Raw genomic sequence first — 18,547 nt, 5'->3', positions numbered from 1 at the left:
AGCTGGCAGATGAAGAGCAGGAGCTCTACCGCTAAGCTATAAATAGGTGTCCTGTTTTCAAGAGGGGACAAAGAGAGACGTTTGCTTCATCAAAAACGGGGGAAGAACTCTGCACACACGCAGAGACACACATGCGCTTTCACAGGATAGGAGCGAGAAAGGAAAACTCCCGGCTTTGCTTCTGCGCCAAACAAGGCATTTTGGTCAAGTCGCCAAACCTTGGCAGATGGCAAAGGACAGCTGGAGAGGCCACGGTGATACTTTAGACCAGGGATGGGGAACCCATCATTCCTTGGCCATGTGGCTGATGGGAGCTGGAGTCCAACAAGGGTCACAGAGTCCTCAGTGCTGCTTTAGCCACAGGGGAAGGCAGCCTTCGGGCACCGGACTGAGAAAAGGCTGCTTTCCCCAGCCGGGTGCCCTCCAGATGCGTTGGATTGCAAGTCCCACCACCCCATCCAACATGGCCAATGCTGGCTGGGGATGTTGGGACTTGCAGTCCAAAATATCTGGAGGGCACCCGGCTGGGGAAAGCTGGGTTAGGAGGACCCATGGCAGGAAGAACGCTGGGCTCCGAGGGCCCCGACAGGGCTGGAGACTGAGGTTTAGGAAGGCTACCGCCGAGCCATGGATAACACCCTTCCGAACCCCCTGCAGAAAGGAAACAATCCCTTGTGTTCATCGTCATTTCCCAAGTGTGGGCGCTCAGTCCGACGACGCTTTGCAGTGTTCAAGTTCAGTTCCAAGATGCAGGTTTAAAGTTTGCTAGGCTTCTCCTTCCTTCCGTCCTTCCTTTTTTTTTTTTTTAAAGAAAAAGGAGAGGGGGCAAAGGGAAAGGCAAGGGAAGTGATTGGAGCTGGGACTGCTTGAGCGATGCCATCACCTCCAGGAAGCTCCCAAAGAGGGTGACACAGGCGACACCCTCCCTTGCAATTGTCATCCTTCCCCCAGAGGTAGGCTGCCTCTCACACAACGTAGTGCCATTAAGTTCTCTTGGCAAACTGCCACTGACAGGGTTCCATCCCTAAAGGCAGCCTAAAAATACTTTAAGACAGTCCCATGTTCCTTCATGAACTGGTATAATGGACGGGTGGGTGGCCTGCCAGATGCTGCTGAACTACAACCCCCATCATTCCTGTCTATCAACCATGCTGGCTGGGGTTGATGGAAGCTGGGCTCCAACATCATCTGGCGGAACGTACACAGGTGCCCCATCCCTGGAACCCTTCAGGGAAGCCGCTCGCATTGGGACTTTGAACAGAGACTCTCAGCATTTGTAATGGTGAGCAGCTACGGCTAGGAACCAGGTAAATTCTAAAAACAGGGAAATTCAGAACGCGCGCCCTTCATACGCACACTTTGACAGGCTCCTTGATGCCTTTGCCGTGTAGGCCGAGGCCCAGCCCTTCTTGCCAGCCCATTTTCTGGAGCATCTGGAAGCCGATGTTCCTCTGGTTCAGTCTCTTGTGCAGGAATTCAAAGTCTTTTGGTTTCTGCATACAGCAAATGAAAAGGCACCCAGTCAATATATATCAAAACATAAAACCTAGCTTAGCCGCCCCAACTGGGCCCCTCTCCAGATGTGTTGGACTGCAACTCCCATCATTCCCAGCCAGGTTGGGGAAGGCTGAACGTGTAGAACACAATGGCCAGTGTAAAATAATTAGTGATAAAACAACTGAGATAGGCAAACTGGTGAAGACAGAAAATATACAGAAATATCTGATATTATTTTATCTATGCAGGCTAAAAGCATACATGAAAAGACAGAGGAAAACACAATACTGTTGTGCTATAATAGCAAACAATAACAGCAGCAATCAGCACCAAGCAAAACCAAACGCATTTCGACCTAAAGCCTTTGTCAGTGGTCTAGTACGTTAAAATGGTCCAGTATGTAAGCCTTTGTTTCCTCTTATGTATACACACATTTTACAATCTAAGTTCCTCACAACTGTAAACAATATAGGACACTTGAGTGCCTCCACCTGTGAGTATAAAACCGATTTTAGCCTGCACAGATAAAATATTATCAGGTATTTCTGTATATTGTTTAATCTTCACCAGTTTGCCTTTCCCAATTGTTGTATTGCTATTTAGGTTCAGGGTTGGGACACATTTCCTGTTTAGTTTGGTCTGCTAGATGTAAAATAAAGACATAAAAACGGTCCTTTGGAATATATTTCTTTTGCACTTAAAGGGATTTCTTCCTGCCAATGGGCTGGGAAGCATGACATGGCAGTCCATGGGTAACAACCCGTGGGCTGCTGTGCACAAGAAGAGAAAACAGGCGCATGTGTCTGCAGCACACCTATGGCTCCCGCTTTTGCTCAGCAACCCAGGATCAGCTCTGTCACAGGTTGCTTAGCGTGTCGTCCAAACCTGGAGTGCTGGGTTGTTTAGGGGCTACCCCACCCGGCAGTTAACCCCACAAGCCACGGGCTACTGCATGGTTTGAACCAGGACACTCCCTCAATAGCTTTTCCGCATCAACCAAGGCCTTTGCGGATTTTGTTAAATTATTGTTATTTATTTCATTTCTATATTGCCCAATAGCCAAAGCTCTCTGGGGGCTTACAACAGTTCGTAAGACAATAAATCTCACATCTTGGACTGCGCACCAAACTCGCTGCACAACCACGTGCCTTTTTACTCAGAAGAAAGTCCACGGGGGCTTACTCCAAGGTCAGTGGGCATTGGGCTGCAGCCTTACATTTTAATTTGTAAACTGGCCCTGTGTGGTGCAATGGACAGTGTTGGACTTAACCTGAGGAAACCTGGGTTCCTTGCACACAGAAAACTAGCAAGTCAGATCCGAACCTTGTCTTCTCCTGGCATGCTAGCTTATTATATGCAGGGAATTGTCTGTATGCTGAAGAACATTCCATCGCTGTGTGCATGCGGAGAAACTTTGCAACTCGGAATCTAGTACCTGAATTTGGTTTTTTTGCTCCTCCCTCCCAGTCCGCTTTCCTTTTGTATCATGTTTTTCAGATTGTAAGCCTGCGGGGGGAGCATTCTTGGCTAAAGGGTGGGATAAAAAGGCTGTAAACAATAAGTAAATAAATCATGCAGGCCTCTACCTGTGACCTAAAGCGGTACAGCCCAGATGAATGTTGAACTTAGGTCTTGGCCTACCACACAGGATGGTAGTAAGGCTAAAAGGCTCTGCCCAATAAAATAACTGAGCATCTCACCGGCAGCTACATGGAGGACGGATGCAATAGAAATATCACGGGAACAAGAATGCAGACAACCACTTTTTGCCACTTACCTTCTTATTTTTGTAGGTCGAATAGCCACATGGTCGGTCATAAGCGATCCGGACCGGGTCGTGGACTGAAAGGCAAAAATGAGAAGCTGAAGTCAATCCAGGTGCCAAACAAAATGTCATGATGAGTGGCCCTGTTGGCTTAGAGCAGCCTCCTGTTTTGGACTACAACTCTTACTAGCCCCAGACACCATGGCCTATGGTCAAGAGTCCTGACAGGCTGCCTATGCCAGCTCAGAGAAAGGGTCTTGTCTCACCCTCAAGTTTCCTACAGCATCCAACCAGGTGCCTCCAGGAAGCCCACGAAAGCAGCAGTTACTCCCCCTTCATCTCTGACATCCGATGTTCAGGGGGAGCCTCGGGAGACGGTGGCAGCCATTCAGCAACCGTAAGAGCAGCCCCAACAGTCCACAGAGTCAGGCACCCTGCTTCCCTAGCTGCAGCCTTCTGGGAAGCTCACAGGCAGAAGCAGCCTCTTGCTTCCTTTGTACCCCTCCTTCCCACGGGTTCTGCTCAGTGCGGCTCACAAGACAAAACACACACAAAAACAGCTCAGGATTTGAAAGCTGACCCTGCTCCCCACCTGTGGGGGGCTTGTGGGGATACCGCTCCCCATCCTGGGCCACCCTGGCCTCCTGAACCCACACATCAGTTTTGGGTGTGATGGCCTGGGCTGGGCCATGCTCCCTCCACCCAGGTTGCCTCACCCGGACTGGTGTCATTTACGCCCTACACTTGAGCCTACTTTCACACAGGGGTTCCCAGGGGAAGTGGAACGGTCCCGATGGCAGTTTGGGGCACCTCCGTGCAGCTCAGGGCTTTCTGCAGGAGCCTGTCGGTCGCCACTCAAAGCCATAGGGCTCAGCATCATCTCCTGCACTGTCCTGCCATAGCCACCTCTTCTCATCTCCCACCCTTGGAGCCACCTCTGTCCGCTCGCCTCCCCCTTTCCTCAGTGAATCTTACTGAGTTGCCCAAGATGGAAGTCTGCCAACAGCACATTCCAGTCCCGAGGGTGCTGGCATCCGCCTGGGCCAATGGTGCTGCTGCTAACACATCCCCAAATCAAAATCCTGCACTGGCAACAGCACTTAACTGTGCCACCCGTTTGCCAGCTTCCTTCCAGAGGAAACAATGCCCGCACACTGCCTGGTGCCTGGAGGGAAGTCTTACCTGGGAGGAGAGAAGGATCAGCACACACAGAAAGGGAAAGCCAGTCTCACAGGTATCCCTGCAGCAACTGCTAGTTTCTCCCACCCAGCTGCAATTTTATTATTATTACTACCATTATTATTAAAATGGGCGCATCACTTTCCATCATGAAAAGCCGTCTCAGAGCGATTTTCACACACAAGTTCCACCATATAACAGAACACCTCCCTCACCAATATAAACCATAACCAGCTAAAAATCTAACAGTGAACCCAAAGACTTCTCTCTTTTCTTCCCCCCACCTCAGCACCTACAGGCAAATTTGCACCAGTACTGGAAAACTTTGGCATTAAAATCATGGTTTAAAAGAGAGAGATTAGATTAGCACAACGATGCTTCAATGGCAGGACACGTGGCCAACGAGCCAGCCAGCTACTCACCTTTTGGTTCATCTATGAGGCAGACCCTCTTTGATGCTGGGATCAGGCCCACTTTCAGGGATTTGCTACTGATCCTCTTGCGCCCAAAGGGGCTGCCCCGGGCAGGCGCTTGGGCTGATGCCTCCAAGCTGGTGCCCTCAGATGTGATCTGCTCTCCTTCAGCTGTGCTCAAGCCCTCCACATTCGATGCAGGCCCCTCTTCCAGTAAGGCTTCTTCTGCCTCCTCGGCTAGCACTGCAGCTTCCTCCTCTTCATCCCCTTCCTCTATTTCCATCCCAGTTGGGGGGGCTTCTTCTTCCTCCTCCTCTTCTTCCATATTCTCCCAATCACCTCCAGTGGTTTCTAAGCTCTTGCAGAGATCAGCCGATTCTGACACGGCGCTGAAGTTGATGGATGGGCACAATTCATGGACTTTCATGCGATAAAACTTGAAGGCGGAGCTCTCTTGATCCTGCAGGAACCTGAGGGAGGATTTCAGCACTATGTTATTACAGTTATATCCCACCCTTTCTCCAAAGAACTCAAGAATGTAAGAGAAGAGCCATGCCAGAGCAGAAGGTTCATCTTATGGGTGTACCACCATTGGCCAATTTTAGTCTCACAACCATCCTGCGAGTCAGGTTAGGTGGAGAGTGCATGGCTGGCCCAAGGTCACCAGTGAGCTTCATGGCTGGGAAAGGATCTGTACACTAGAGAAGGGATTAAACCCCGGATTTCCACTTCTGGAGAGAAAGAAGCTGCTGGGAATTCAGATAAAATGGCCACTGGTTTCCTGTTCTACGCCCAGGCCTAGAGATGTGAAGGCCCAGAAAAAAACCAAGGATAAATGTGAGGGAAATAGTTTTTTTTTTTTCTCTTGAGGATTGTTCTTGTTTTCCCCTGAAAAATTGGAAAAACTGAACAGCTTTGGATTATGAAATATTTTCTTTTAGACTTTAAGACAAAGTATTTAAATATCGTTACCCAGCCTTTACTCCCTCAAAATGATTTCTGAAAACTAAGTAATAAGGACATTTTTATATGTAAAATGTCTGGAAATAATGAAGCTATGGGGAAAATTGTTTTTTTAATCCTCTCTGTAGGATTCCCAGCATGGTTAGTTCTTTCATTCCTTATGAAAATGATTGATCTAAAGTATATTTTACGGATATTCTTGACAGTAAATATGCATTCTTGACAGTTTTGGTTTTATTCTACAGAGTTCTGCGTTTCTGATGTTGTAGCAGTCATTTAATGTAGTTCTAATCTATTCAGACAAGAATTACACATTTACTGAGTTTACTTTTAGAAGTTTTAAAACATGATGATAATTTTATGAGAAAACTAAGTCATACATCCAATAAATTTAGGAACAGAAAGGCTGCTTTATCTTCCTAAAGCAGCCCTCCCCAACCTGGTGCCCTCCGGATGGTTTGGACTAGTGCCCAGCATTCCTGGCCATGCTGCCTGAGGCTGATGGGAGCTGAAGTCCAAAATTAGGGTTGGGTGGGTTGCCTTTACGATCGCCAAGAAATGAATGTTCCCAAACCTAGCTACAAAATGCTCCAGTTTGGGCCTAGCGGCTATATGGCACTTTGTGGGTGTGTGCGTGTGCATGTGGATGTTGTGTTGTCCTTTATATCCCTTCTCCACTTCTGAAACAAACTCTCCATCCAGCCCACCCCCGAAGAACATAACAAGGAACTCCTGCTCCAGACTGCTGGGGGCCCTAAAACAAGAGCGTTCCTCTTTGGGCAGGCAACCTGGTTGGTTGTTATGGGAGTTGGTAGTCCAACACATTTGGAGGGCATCAGGTTGGGGAAGGCTGTCTTAGGGGAGTGGGGACACACTGCAACAGTTAGTGAAAGGCCCCACTGGCTGAAAAAGAGAACAAACAAAACTAAAGCGTTAGTCCATTAAACCTAGCCAGTTAGCCACACGGAAGTTCCTCTCAGCTTCCATGCGCCCAACACTTGGTGGTGGAGCACACAATTTTCAGCTAGCAGGACTCTGGGCAATGGCTGGCACTTGGCCTAACTTCCAGAGCCCTCTGCAAGGGACCGGGACCTCTGCAAGAACAAAGTGTCCCTCCCTCAGCAGCCTACTGGGCTGGGAAAGAAAGGGAAAAAGGGGAGGGGCAGAAAGAGAGAGAAGGCAGCAGAGACAGAGAGAAAAGTGGTGGCAGAAAGAGGAAGGGAGAGAGAGGGAGGAGGGGGTGGCAGAGAGAGAAAGAGAAAAAAGGGGAGGGACAGAGAAAGAGAAAAAAGGGGAGGGAGACAGAGAGAAAAGCATGGAAAAGAGAGTGAAAGGGGGTGTCCGAGAGAGTGAAAGGGGGTGTCCGAGAGAGTGAAAGGGGGTGTCCGAGAGAGTGAAAGGGGGTGTCCGAGAGAGTGAAAGGGGGTGTCCGAGAGAGTGAAAGGGGGTGTCCGAGAGAGTGAAAGGGGGTGTCCGAGAGAGTGAAAGGGGGTGTAAGAGTGCGCATGGGGGGGGACAAAAGACAGAAATAAAGGGGTGGAAGGGGGTGTTCGAGAGAGAAAAAAAGTAGTGGCAGAAAGTGAGAAAGGGAGTGGCCCCATCCACTTTCAGTCTCAGTCCTCGACAGATTACCCCCAAGGAAATGTGGCCCTTGACAGAAAAGATTCCCCACCCCTGCACTAGGAGTAGGACAGCACTGGGTGGGCTACGTGGACCACTGGTCCAACTCTGTTGGAGGCATCTCCATGGGCTGTAGGCTCTGCACGAATCAAGGCATCATGGGCAATGTACAAGTTCTTGCACTCTGCCTGCCTTTCCAGCCTGCGGTAGCCGAAAGCTCTCTTTTCCTATCCTGAAACTGTGTAGTGGTTCTTAGTCTACCAGTCAGGAGCCAGTGCAGCACAGTGGCTAAGAGACAGAGCTTCCAATCAGGAAGCCCCCTGGTTCAAACCTCACCTTTGCCATGAGCTCACCATAGGTGGCCTCAGGCAAGCTGGGCTCTCCCTGCCTCAGTCCCTCCACCCCGCCCGATTTACAAAATGGAGATGGTAATATTGGCCTGCCTTACAGGGTCGTCGTAAGGATTTCAACTAGAGAGCACACATTTAGTGCTTTCAACCCTCAGAACAGGATTCCCACGACAAACTCCAACTGCATCTCCCATCCTTTAGTGAAAGGAAGAATATGCATATTCTGAGAGCCAGTGTGATGTAATGGTTAGAGCACTGGTTTGGGGAGACCCGGGTTTAAGTTCCCCCTCAGCCATGAAGCTCACTGGGTGACTTTGGGCTAGTCGTGGGGTCTCAGCCTAACATGCTTCACAGGGTTGCTGTGAAGATAAGATGGAGGAGAATTCTGTAAGCTGCCTTGAGCTGCTTCCTAGAGAAAAGAGAGTGGGATATAAATGTAATGATATATAACGAACATAAATGAAAGGGGGAGGAACTCACCACAGATCTGGATTATCCGCACTGTTATCGATGCTAAATTGCTCGATTTCCGGCCCAACCTCAGCCACAAACTCGGCCAGCTTCTGAGCAGTTACCATAGTTTTGGGGTCCACTGGAAACAGACAAAAAACTCAGTCATTCATTCTACAGTATTACTATCAGGATACAGTACAGGGAGGCATTTTGCTTCAAATAGGGCCCATAGTCTGAACACTGGTGGGGGACACAGCCACAAAGCATAGGAAGCTGCCTTATACAGAGTCAGACTATTCATCCATCTAGCTCAGTGTTTCCTCCAGTTCCAGGGTTTCAGGCAAGATTCTTCCCTGGCCCTAGCTGGAGATGTCTGGGATCTTTGGCATGCAAGCAGGGGCTTTAACACTTCAGCTATGGGCCTTACTATTTTTAGAAGCTTTGGTTCTTCGAAGATACAGAAGCAAGCTTCCAGTCCCCAGTAACCTGAAAAGGCTGATTTAAACAGGAACATGGAAAGTTGTTTTATGCAGTCAGGCCACAAATACATCCACCTCAGTGTTGTCTACACACACTGGCTGGCAGCGTCTCTCCAGAGTTTCAGATTGGAGGTCTTTCTTTCAGAATAGCCAACACTGGGCTCGATGGGTAAATAAGTCTGACCTGGTGTAAGGTCCCTTTCTATGTTCCTATTTGATAGGAGGAGACATCTCAGTGATAAAGCACTACCTCTGCCTGCAGAAGTTCCCAGGTTCAACCCCTGCATCTCCAGAACCAGTTCTTTATTCAAAACCGTGAGGACTAGAATCCTCATTCTAGGATTTTTAGGGGAAGGACCACAGCTCCATGGTAGACAACCTGCTCTGAACGTAGGAAGTGCCAGGTTCAATCTCTGCTGGTCTGAAACCCCAGAGAGCTGCCACCAGTCAGGGTCTGCAGCGCCAGGCTTTACGGACCAAAGCTCTGAGCAGATCTCTTCCTGACAGCCATCTCCCCTTTAGCTTTCACCTACCGTCAGGGAACTGGCTCATCAAGGACTGGGAATTTCCTGGACATCCCAGCAGGCCCCGAGTGCCCGAAACATCCCCCGCTTCTTCTGGGTCGGGGGCAGAGGTGCCTGTGGCAGCTTTGTCTGAGGAAGTGCCCTCCGGCACGGCCTTAGAGCTTGGGGTGTGCGGCACCTGCTGTTTCAGCATCGTCCTGGCTGACAGGAGCGTCTGGGTCCCGATGGTGGATTTCTTCACTTTCCTGGCCCTTGCTGCCCGCTGCAGGATGCCGGGCCTCTTCTTTCGGAAGAGCTTCTTTTTGATGCTCGCTATTTTCTTGGCATACAACAGAGTTCTCATGGCTTCTGATGCCCGCTGCTCAGGGGTCTTTTCTTCCTTGGCTTCTTCCTTGGCCGCCGACATGAGCCTCCCCATCTCGGCCAGCTTCAACTTGTAATACTTGTGCTCGAGGCTGTCCTCGTCATGCAAAAACCTGTTTGACCCAGAAAAGGAACAGACATTTGGAGAGGTTAACCCAACGTGCATCTGACGAAGTGGGCAGTGTCCAGAAAAGTGTGTACAAAAACTGAGCAAGTCTTTAAAGGACCACAAGACTCTTTGTTGTTTTAGCACAGGGCACAATCCTACGCATGTTTAGACAGAAAAAAGTCCTACAGCTCCCAGCACTGCCCCAGATGGGGAATGTTGGGAGTTGTAGGACTTTTTTTCTGTCTAAACATGCATAGGATTGTTCTTTTAAGGAAGGAGTTGGCTAGATGTGGAGCGGGGCTGTATAAGTGCCAGGAAATATCTAAAGCAGTGCCAGAAACCAACAGTTACGTAAGAGAATTAAGAGAAACATCTTGGCTCAGATATATTTAAAAGGAGCTGGATGTCTTTTATACAGTATTGTAACAATAATGCATTGTTCTGTTTTCTTGGTTATGAATGTACTGGATTGTTACCTCTAATTTTTTTTTTAAGCAAGCCTTTAAGGAAGGGGTGTCAAACATCTCTCACTCTGATTCCACTTTGGAGAAACTTTCAGTGACCGCATTCCAGGGATGAGCGTGGCCAACGGCAAAAGGGGCGGGCCCAAAATTTCAGCCTATTTGAGCTGAAAGCTCTTCCTGCCAGTAACAGCCTTAGGAGAGGCATTTCAGCCTTCTACAATGGGGAAAAACTGCAGAAAAGCTGGGAAACTGCCCAACAAATGGTGTTTGGGGAAAGGGGGCAGAGTCAGAGAACAATTGGCAGCTAGGGCACCCTGGGAGTTGTAGTCCCACATGTCTGGAGGACACCAGGCTGAGGAAGGCTGAAAGTAGGTATTTACCAGTACTCTGGGTTGCCTTTCAACTCCCCTCTCTCTCTTACTGTCAGCATTCCAGAAATCATGCTGTTGACCAGCTTTTCGATCGTCTCGGCAACCTTCCGATCAGCACGCTGCGGGACTGTGCAAACAAAGAACAAACACCAAACAGGAAGGATGGATATATGTGCATACATACATACTCACACATGACAACCCACAATACCAATGAGAATGGCCACTGGACAGTTCCCTGCTAGCAAGTTTATTAGAGCTCCTGCAACCGTAAATTCAGAGGTCGTTTTCAACGAAACAGCAAAACAAAAAGGTGGGGACCATTACCGCCAGTGATGCACTTTGCACTGGGGAGTCCTGGGGTACAGCTTGTGGTACAACCTATGCTTGTCATTTGGGAAGAGAACCAGCAACCCTATCAAGAACCTTCCCTGCCTCATCGCTTGGAGGCATTTTCTGTTTGCCACGGGCAATTGGGCTATTTACAAGCTCTGCAGTATACACTCCAGGATGGCTCAACGAACTGATTTGGTTGGGGGGAGAAAGGGAGCAGGAGAGTGTGTTGTATTCAGCAAACAAGAAAAAAATGAACAATTGCAGTTCTATTTGGAATCAGCTTTGAGGACTAGTTCCCTCAAAAACTGGCCACCAGCATCCTTGCCTATCATACTCCCAATGCTCTTCCCTTTGCCACCCCCTTTTCTTCAGTCCTGCCCTCCTTTTCTATCAGCCAACATCCCTCTTCCTTGTACATGACCGGGGTTCAATTCTACCACCTGCAGCTTCAATTGGGATAAAGGTTTACCATCACCCTACATGGTTTAAATGGTTTAGCCAATGCCAGAATGGTTTGTGTTACCTGCAACAACTGTTTTGTGAATGGCCACTGTCGATAATATGATTGCCACGTTTTGTGAGAGCTAAAGCTCAAGAATGAATTCCGCAGCATGGTGCAATGATTAGAGTACCTTCCCGACCTGGTGCCCACCAGATGTTTTGGTCTTCAACTCCCATCAGCCCCAACCAGCATAGCCAGTGGTCAGGAATCCCAGAGATGTAGTCCAACACACTTGGACTGTACCAGGTTGGGGAAGGGTGGGTTAGACTATCAGACCTAGATTGTGGGGCAGGGGAAAGATAAGAGGTCAAATCCCCATTCAGCTACAAAACTCACTGGGTGACTTTGGGCCAGTCACACTCTCTCAGCCTAGCCTACCCCACCCCACAGGGTTGTTGTGAAGAATCAAAGGAGAGGTGGGATATAAACTGATAAAGGCCTCCTTACTCTTAATCTTGGGTCTGGTTTCTGGAACACTCCGTTGGCTCTGAGACAGAGGACTGGTGGCTGCTCTTTTTAGCTGCATGTGGCAGCCGCTTTTCTCCAGCCAGCTCTGCAGGTTCTCAATGTACTCCCTTCCAAACAGTGCCGAGGTGTCAAAATTGGGGAACAGGGTGGGTGGAGGGGCCAATTCGTGGATGCTGAGGGCTTCCAGGATTTTCTCCTGCCGGAAGGCAGACGCCAGGGCAAAGGTTTGCCCCAGGAGGGCCAAGGACTTGCGGCAGAGGGAAACGGTGGTCTCAAAAGCGGCAGCCATCTGGGCCGGGTCGCTGAAGCTGCTGGTCTTGACACTGAGCTCGTAGGCATTGCAGGCCATCAGCAGAGGGGTGCTGCTCCTCAGGAGGTAGTCCTGGATCCGCATCACGTACCGGTCAAAAGGCTTGATCACCTCGAAGAAGCAGTTCTTCGTCACCACCACCCTTTTCTCCAAGAGCAGGTTCAGGAACTGGCTGTCCACTTTGGGCGTCCTCAGCGCCACATGCTGCAGTGACCGGACACTGGACAAGCAGAAATCCTGGTGCTCAGGCTTCAGGGAGCACTTGAACGAGGCAAGCATCTTGGCGCAAGTCTCCGTCTCCAGAGTGAAGAGCACCCGGAAGAGCTCGGAATATTCCGGGTCCCGCTTGATCTCGTGGAATCCGGCCCATTTAATGATTTCGACCCCAAAGGTGGAGAAGATATCCGAAGGGTCTACAAGATCCAAGTTGGGCTCTTTGTCCCGGGCGTACCCCAGGGGTTTCAGGTTGCCTTGCTGCAGGTTGCCCCGCTGGGCCCCCAAATTTGGCCTCAGGTTCAGCTGGGGGCGATGTGAAGGAACAACTCTTGGCTTGGGGTGGTCAAGGGGGTCCACTAGTGTATCGTCGGCAAGGGACATGCTTTTAGCCGCCCATTTCTTGACAGGAACTGCCATATCCCCCTTACTGCGAGCCATGCCTCGTGTCTTCCCCCGCAGGCCCCTTCCCCTTCCGACGGGCAAAGAGGGGCTGAATTCTCTCTTGGGCTCAAGACTGTACCCCAGGTCATAATCCTGGCTCCGCGGGGCCCTGTACTCCTCTTCCAAAAGCCCAGGTGACCTGAAGTCGCTCAACAGTTCCGGAGACCTGTAGTCGGCCTCGTGGCGCCTGGAGGGCTCTCGAGGAGGGACGTGGCCGTAGTCCCGTTCCCGTGAGGCTGGGCGGACGTAGTCTCGGTCTCGGGGAGATGGCCCGCCGTAATCCCTTTCCACGGAAGATGAGCGGCCGTACTCTCGTTTGTGCAAAGGCACCTGGCTGTATTCCCGGTTCCGGGGAGATGCTTGGGCACAGGTCTTGCTGTAGTAATCCTCCTCCTCTGTGACGTGGCTGCCGGATCTGAAGGAAGGCAGCGAGTAATCATCTCTTGGCTCTTCTCGCCAGTCACTCTGCACATACTTCCCGTCACTGTGGAAATCCTCCTCCTCCTGGTCATACTGGGCTCGTGGAGCGGACCGTGAATGAACTGAAGAAAGAAACAAAAGATAGCAATCGCTCACTGAGGGGCTGAGGTTTTAACCCCTACCCCACCACACAAAAAAACCAGAGCTGAAACCAGAGGCAGGATTAGCCTATAAGCCCTGCAGCTCTCAAGATTCATTAACACACTGATGCAGTCTTCTGGGGGAAAGCCATTTATTGGTTAAATGTGTTGCAAGGCCAGGTTTCGATTACAGTCTTGTTTTTTGAATGTTGCTGGTGCTGGTTTCACTTTGTGTTGGCTGGTTTGAAGCTATTTGGCACATCACCCAAAAAGCTTCTTACTGCTGCTTTGTATTACTAAATCCACAAAATAATAAATCTATTATTTATTAGATTTTTTAGGTGCCTTTCTCAAAACTAACGAACAAACAAAAAGACTTGAGGCAACTTACAACAAAATTAAAATAAAAAAGTTAAAGCAGCTGAAAACAATCATCACTAAAATACCAAGGCTCCATAAAACAGCGAAATCATCAGTGGCATTCAACCGACGCATTCAAGAACCTATCAGATGCCATTAAAGCCTGGGAATGGAGGAAAGTCTTAACCTGGCACCAAAAAGAACTCCTAGATATGCCGGCTGGGGCACACTGGGAGTTGGTGGCCCTTTTTCCTGTCTAACCTTGCGGAGGATTGTGCCCCAAGTCACCTTTCAGCTAAGCTGCTGGAATATTCCTGCTCCCCTGTATCTCCCTCTGTACACATCTTGTTTCACAGGACTTGTTTTCCATTCTACTGAGCACCTCTGAAACCATTCCGGTTTCTCTGGATCGTTCATAAGGTACGGCACCCAGAATTGCTCCAGATGAGGTTGGGCTAGTGCACCATTAGACACCTGGCACTGGACAACCCGCCAAGGGCCTTCCCGACGCCTCGTTTTTTATACCCACGCCCGTTTGTTATCAGACACATTGTACATAATCATTAACATAAACAGCAATGACATAATCCCACATTACAAATCACAACTCCAAAGTGCAACAGCTATCCTTAAGATCACTTTGTCAAAAGGTCTATTGGTGCCAAGCCAGAAGCCCTATACTTGTTGCGAAATCTAGAATAAAAGAGGATGTGTGACTGTCTGTCAGCATCATAGCTCTAAGACTGTGAAACCTAGACCTCTGAAGCTTGGCATGCATACTAAGGGGATCTAGAGGTGTGCGCCTCAAGAGTTATTTTGCTTTTAAAATGCATCAATTAATTTAATTCATCTAAATGTGTCCATGTGGTTGAAGCCTGTAGTAACGTCTTCAGCTGCTGGGGCAGACACCCCTAACCAGCATAGAGCTTTGCAGCACATACAGTTTAAAGCCAGGGTTGATGAGTAGGCTGGGAGACAGTTATAGGCCTGCCCCCACCCCACTGCTGTGTGGCAGCCCCCCTCAGGGGAATGGAGCGGAAGCCTCCTCCCTTAAGAGCTATATGGGTACACCATGGCAGAGGCTGTACCTAGGGGTTATTCCAACCTGTGTGAAGCTGGGTCCATTCACTAGTTGAATAAAGCATACCCCATTCTGTTGAAATGTCTGTCACGCTATTCCTTCACTCCCAATGTTTATAAGCTGTGTTTTTACTTATTATCCTATTATTCCATACTTTTTGTTTCCATTGAGAGAGGGTAGGGAAGATTTCCACCCTTTTGCCAATATGCATGCATGAGTTAGTATGCAAGTGAGCACTGTACTATGTTCTACTTACTGCTGCAACAAAACAAACAGAGGGGTCAGTGGGATAGTATAACCTACTACCTCTTTAATGCCTTATATAATATCTAACCAATATTTTTTTAAATCTGAGCACCTTCCCACCAGATATGTGCAAATCTTCCACTCTGCCAATAAAGATTTGACAAACCGGGGGGACATTCTTGCCAGTCTTAACCGGCATAAAGTACCATTATTTTGTCAATGCTACCTCTCAGTTGATGGAGAGCCTCGTCGATGGGGTCACTTCGGTCCAGATGGTACCGTTTCGCCTTGACCTGCATGATGGCATCAAAAGAGTCCCGTGTCAACCTTCGGGAAGCCATCTTGGCTCTGCAACGAGAAAGGAAGATGACTCACAAAACATTCCTATCTGCTAGGTATTCTTCGTCTTGCTTACATCTGGTCATTCTTTCAAAGGACAGAGAAAGGCCTACAGATAGTTGCCTGGTCAACCATTCTGAGGAATCCTGGCTTACTGTGAATGAGCTGGTTTATTTAGTGCAGGGGTAAGCAATGTGGTACCCATGGGTACTAATGTCTCGTTGGCCATCTTTCTCAGTGCCCACCAAGATGCCCTAATCCTCCCACCTACAAAAAAAAAATTAACACATTTTCTTCACAGATTGCTTCAAAGCAAAGTGAGGGTCTCCAGATGCGGCCATCTTCATTTCCCATGCATGCCTTCAGGTTACATGATGAGGCTCAGTGACTTCCTTAGGCAATGAGAGAAAATGGATGGATGTGCACGTGAGAGAAAGTGCGTACGTGCATATATGGGTGGTGATCCAGAGTGAGAGAGAAAAAGAGAGGGGGGAATTATACGGCTGGCTGAAGGGGCATGGCAGGAGAAAAAAAGACTTTGCCTTCTGCAATTGGTTGGACTTGGTGGTCTTATAGGCCCCTTCCAACCCCGCTACTATTCTATTCTATGAAGTATGTTTTTGTTGGCACTGAAAAGTAGGTTCAAAGGAGTTATTTAGTGTGTTGGGGCTCAGAGCTCACCTTTCCCTGTACATGGTTGTTTGGGCTGGTTACATCCTTTGTGACTAGCCCTGCGGACCATGGCAGCCATTTAGTCGGGGGGCCCATAACAGTTCCTCAAATTGCCCAATGTGCCTACAGGCCCAAGAAAATGTTCTGAACCTGAGATTCTCACTTCTTGCACCCTTTGAGTCAGGACCGCAAAACAAAGTTTGTTCTTGGCACATGAATCCTGGCTTGATAGGAAACAAAAAGCCTGGATATACCAGTCATTTCTGGGTCATTTAGCTGGTCACGTCAGTGGAAGCGGACGGGCCAGAATGCAGATAGTTCATGGCTAAGTCAGAATTCTCCAGAACCCTGGCATACCATTCTGTGCAAATGTCGCCCATAGGTCAATGGAGAGGCTGCTCCTGATCCACTGACAAACCCCCAAGCAGTGCAGGCTCTAGGTTTTGGAGGACCCTTGGACAAAACACCCTCTGTGGGCCCCCTCCCTCAGCGAGTCACCTTCTCACCAGCTCCTCCTCCTCGCTCCCACTTGCTTGCTCAACAGGCAGAGAGCCAGGAAGCAAGCAGGCCGTGGCGTCTCCTGCTCCTTCTCACCACCACTGTTGTCTGGGCCAGAGTGAGAGGCAGGGGAACGCACAGGCTACAAATGAGAAGAGGAGAAACTCCAAGGGGGCTCTTGTCAGTGGGGACCTGCTGTGGTGTGGGCCCTTGATGCCAGCCCTGCTCTGAAGTCTATCTACGCCTTCTAAGAGCTGGATTTAACACCATCCAACCCAGATCGATGGAAGGTGTGCTGCAGTTAGGGATGACATCTGTAATCGGCCAGACTCATCTGTAGTTGTGTGTGTGAGCTTATTTTTAAATAAGATTTTTAAAAGCTATTCTTTTAAAATAAATAAATAAATACAACTTTGCTCCAAGGGAAGCTGCTCCATTCATTCTGGTTGCCCTTACTGCACCTTTAACTCTACAGTATAATTTTTGAGGTGCAGCAACAAGAACTGTACACAATAGTGTCATTACACCAGGGATCTATATAAGAGGGATCACAATTAGAGATGTGAAGGTCTGGGACAAAAATGAAAAAACTTGGGAAAAATCCCCCCCCCCCCCCAGTGTTTTTGTTTTTCAAAAAATTGAACACTTTATTTCAGACAAGGTATTTATATATTGTGATGCAATCTTTACTCCCCCCCAATGATTAAAAAAATCTATCTAATCAGACTTTTATAGAAAGACTAGAGATGTAAAGTATCTGGAAATAATGAAGCCAAGGGGATTTTTTAAATTCTCTCTGCAAGATTCCCAGCATAGTTATTTCTTCCATTCCTTATCAAAATTGTTGATCTATCTTTTATTGATAGTCTTTTAGGGATGCTTCAGCTCCTAACATGTCAGAAGTCACCATATTATATGGAAGAAAATGTACATTCTTGACAGTTTGGATTTCGTTCTACAGAGTCCTGTGTTTCTGGGCTTGTTCTGGTTAGATGCTGTAGCAGTCAATTAATGAAGTTCTAATTTAAAACCCACATGTGAAAAGAAACACTGTAGGTTATCCTGCCGCTACCAGCAGATGCAAAGGAACACCGTGTCGGCTCCCACCTATTTTTTTAAAAATATTAATTTTGAGGCTTGGCTCTATAGAACTCACTAAAAAAGGTAAAGGTGTCCCCAACCAGTCGTGTCCGACTCCAGGGTGTGGTGCTCATCCCCGTTTCTAAGCCGAAGAGCCAGCGCTGTCCGAAGACGCTTCCATGGTCATGTGGCTGGCATGACTGAACACCGAGGTGCACGGAACGCTGTTACCTTTCCTGCTGAGGCGGTACCTATTTATCTACTTGCAATTTCTTGCTTTCGAACTGCTAGGTTGGCAGGAATAGAACTCACTACCATGGTTTTTAATAAGGTGGTGATAAGATCTCATCACTAGGGAATCCTGCCTCAGCAATAAAACCTTTTAAGTGCTGCCACTAGAATAAACCCTCTCTACCTAAAATAAATTCAGTTTATTTTCTGACACATGCATGGGATTGATACTACCACTAGAGACAACCTTTCAAGATGAGCAAAAATAAGATGCCAATTAACAGAAATTATTTACAAAGGTGAACAAAATGTCACTCTTCAAATAATAGGCTGAGATTGCTTAAATATTCTTAAATTAAATATGGTTGCTTACCATTCCTAAGCTATTTCCAGGCTAAATAAAATCTCAATAGCTTTTCTTTCAGACCAGATTTCCCTAAACTCCACCCCACAAACAGGAACACGTTTAGAGATTTCCTTAAACCTCCTTACAAACAAACCTAGAATGTTATTTTTGTTTCAAATGATACCCATTATTACATCGGATTTACCTTTTAAGCAGTGGCAAAGAGATATAACGAAGTTATATCTTTATGGCAAGAAAAAAAACCAAGAGTTAAAATAAAAATTATACAAGATGCAAAGGAAAGAGGTGGC

At 48.2% G+C, this 18,547-nt stretch overlaps 1 protein-coding gene across 8 annotated transcripts in view; it reads right to left on the bottom strand.

Moving 5' to 3' along the window:
- The window catches only part of SUGP2 (SURP and G-patch domain containing 2), a 34,906-nt gene that overhangs the window by 12,353 nt on the left and 4,006 nt on the right, over positions 1–18,547 (bottom strand). For all 8 annotated transcript variants that reach the window (XM_084825908.1, XM_084825913.1, XM_084825914.1 and 5 more), the window contains 8 exons: positions 15,297–15,418; positions 11,836–13,365; positions 10,560–10,677; positions 9,253–9,719; positions 8,268–8,379; positions 4,864–5,324; positions 3,275–3,339; positions 1,357–1,493 (listed from right to left, as the gene is read on the bottom strand). In XM_084825908.1, the coding sequence (XP_084682034.1) occupies positions 1,357–1,493; positions 3,275–3,339; positions 4,864–5,324; positions 8,268–8,379; positions 9,253–9,719; positions 10,560–10,677; positions 11,836–13,365; positions 15,297–15,411 (3,005 nt within the window). In that variant the 5' untranslated portion in view covers positions 15,412–15,418. The remainder of the gene's footprint in view (positions 1–1,356; positions 1,494–3,274; positions 3,340–4,863; positions 5,325–8,267; positions 8,380–9,252; positions 9,720–10,559; positions 10,678–11,835; positions 13,366–15,296; positions 15,419–18,547) is intronic.

This window comes from Heloderma suspectum, chromosome Z, assembly GCF_057233095.1.
Source record: "Heloderma suspectum isolate Gila_16-S chromosome Z, 16-S_ref, whole genome shotgun sequence".
NCBI classification, from domain to species: domain Eukaryota; kingdom Metazoa; phylum Chordata; class Lepidosauria; order Squamata; family Helodermatidae; genus Heloderma; species Heloderma suspectum.
Note: the sequence above shows the minus strand (reverse complement) of the source record. Positions and strands in the feature narration are given on the sequence as shown.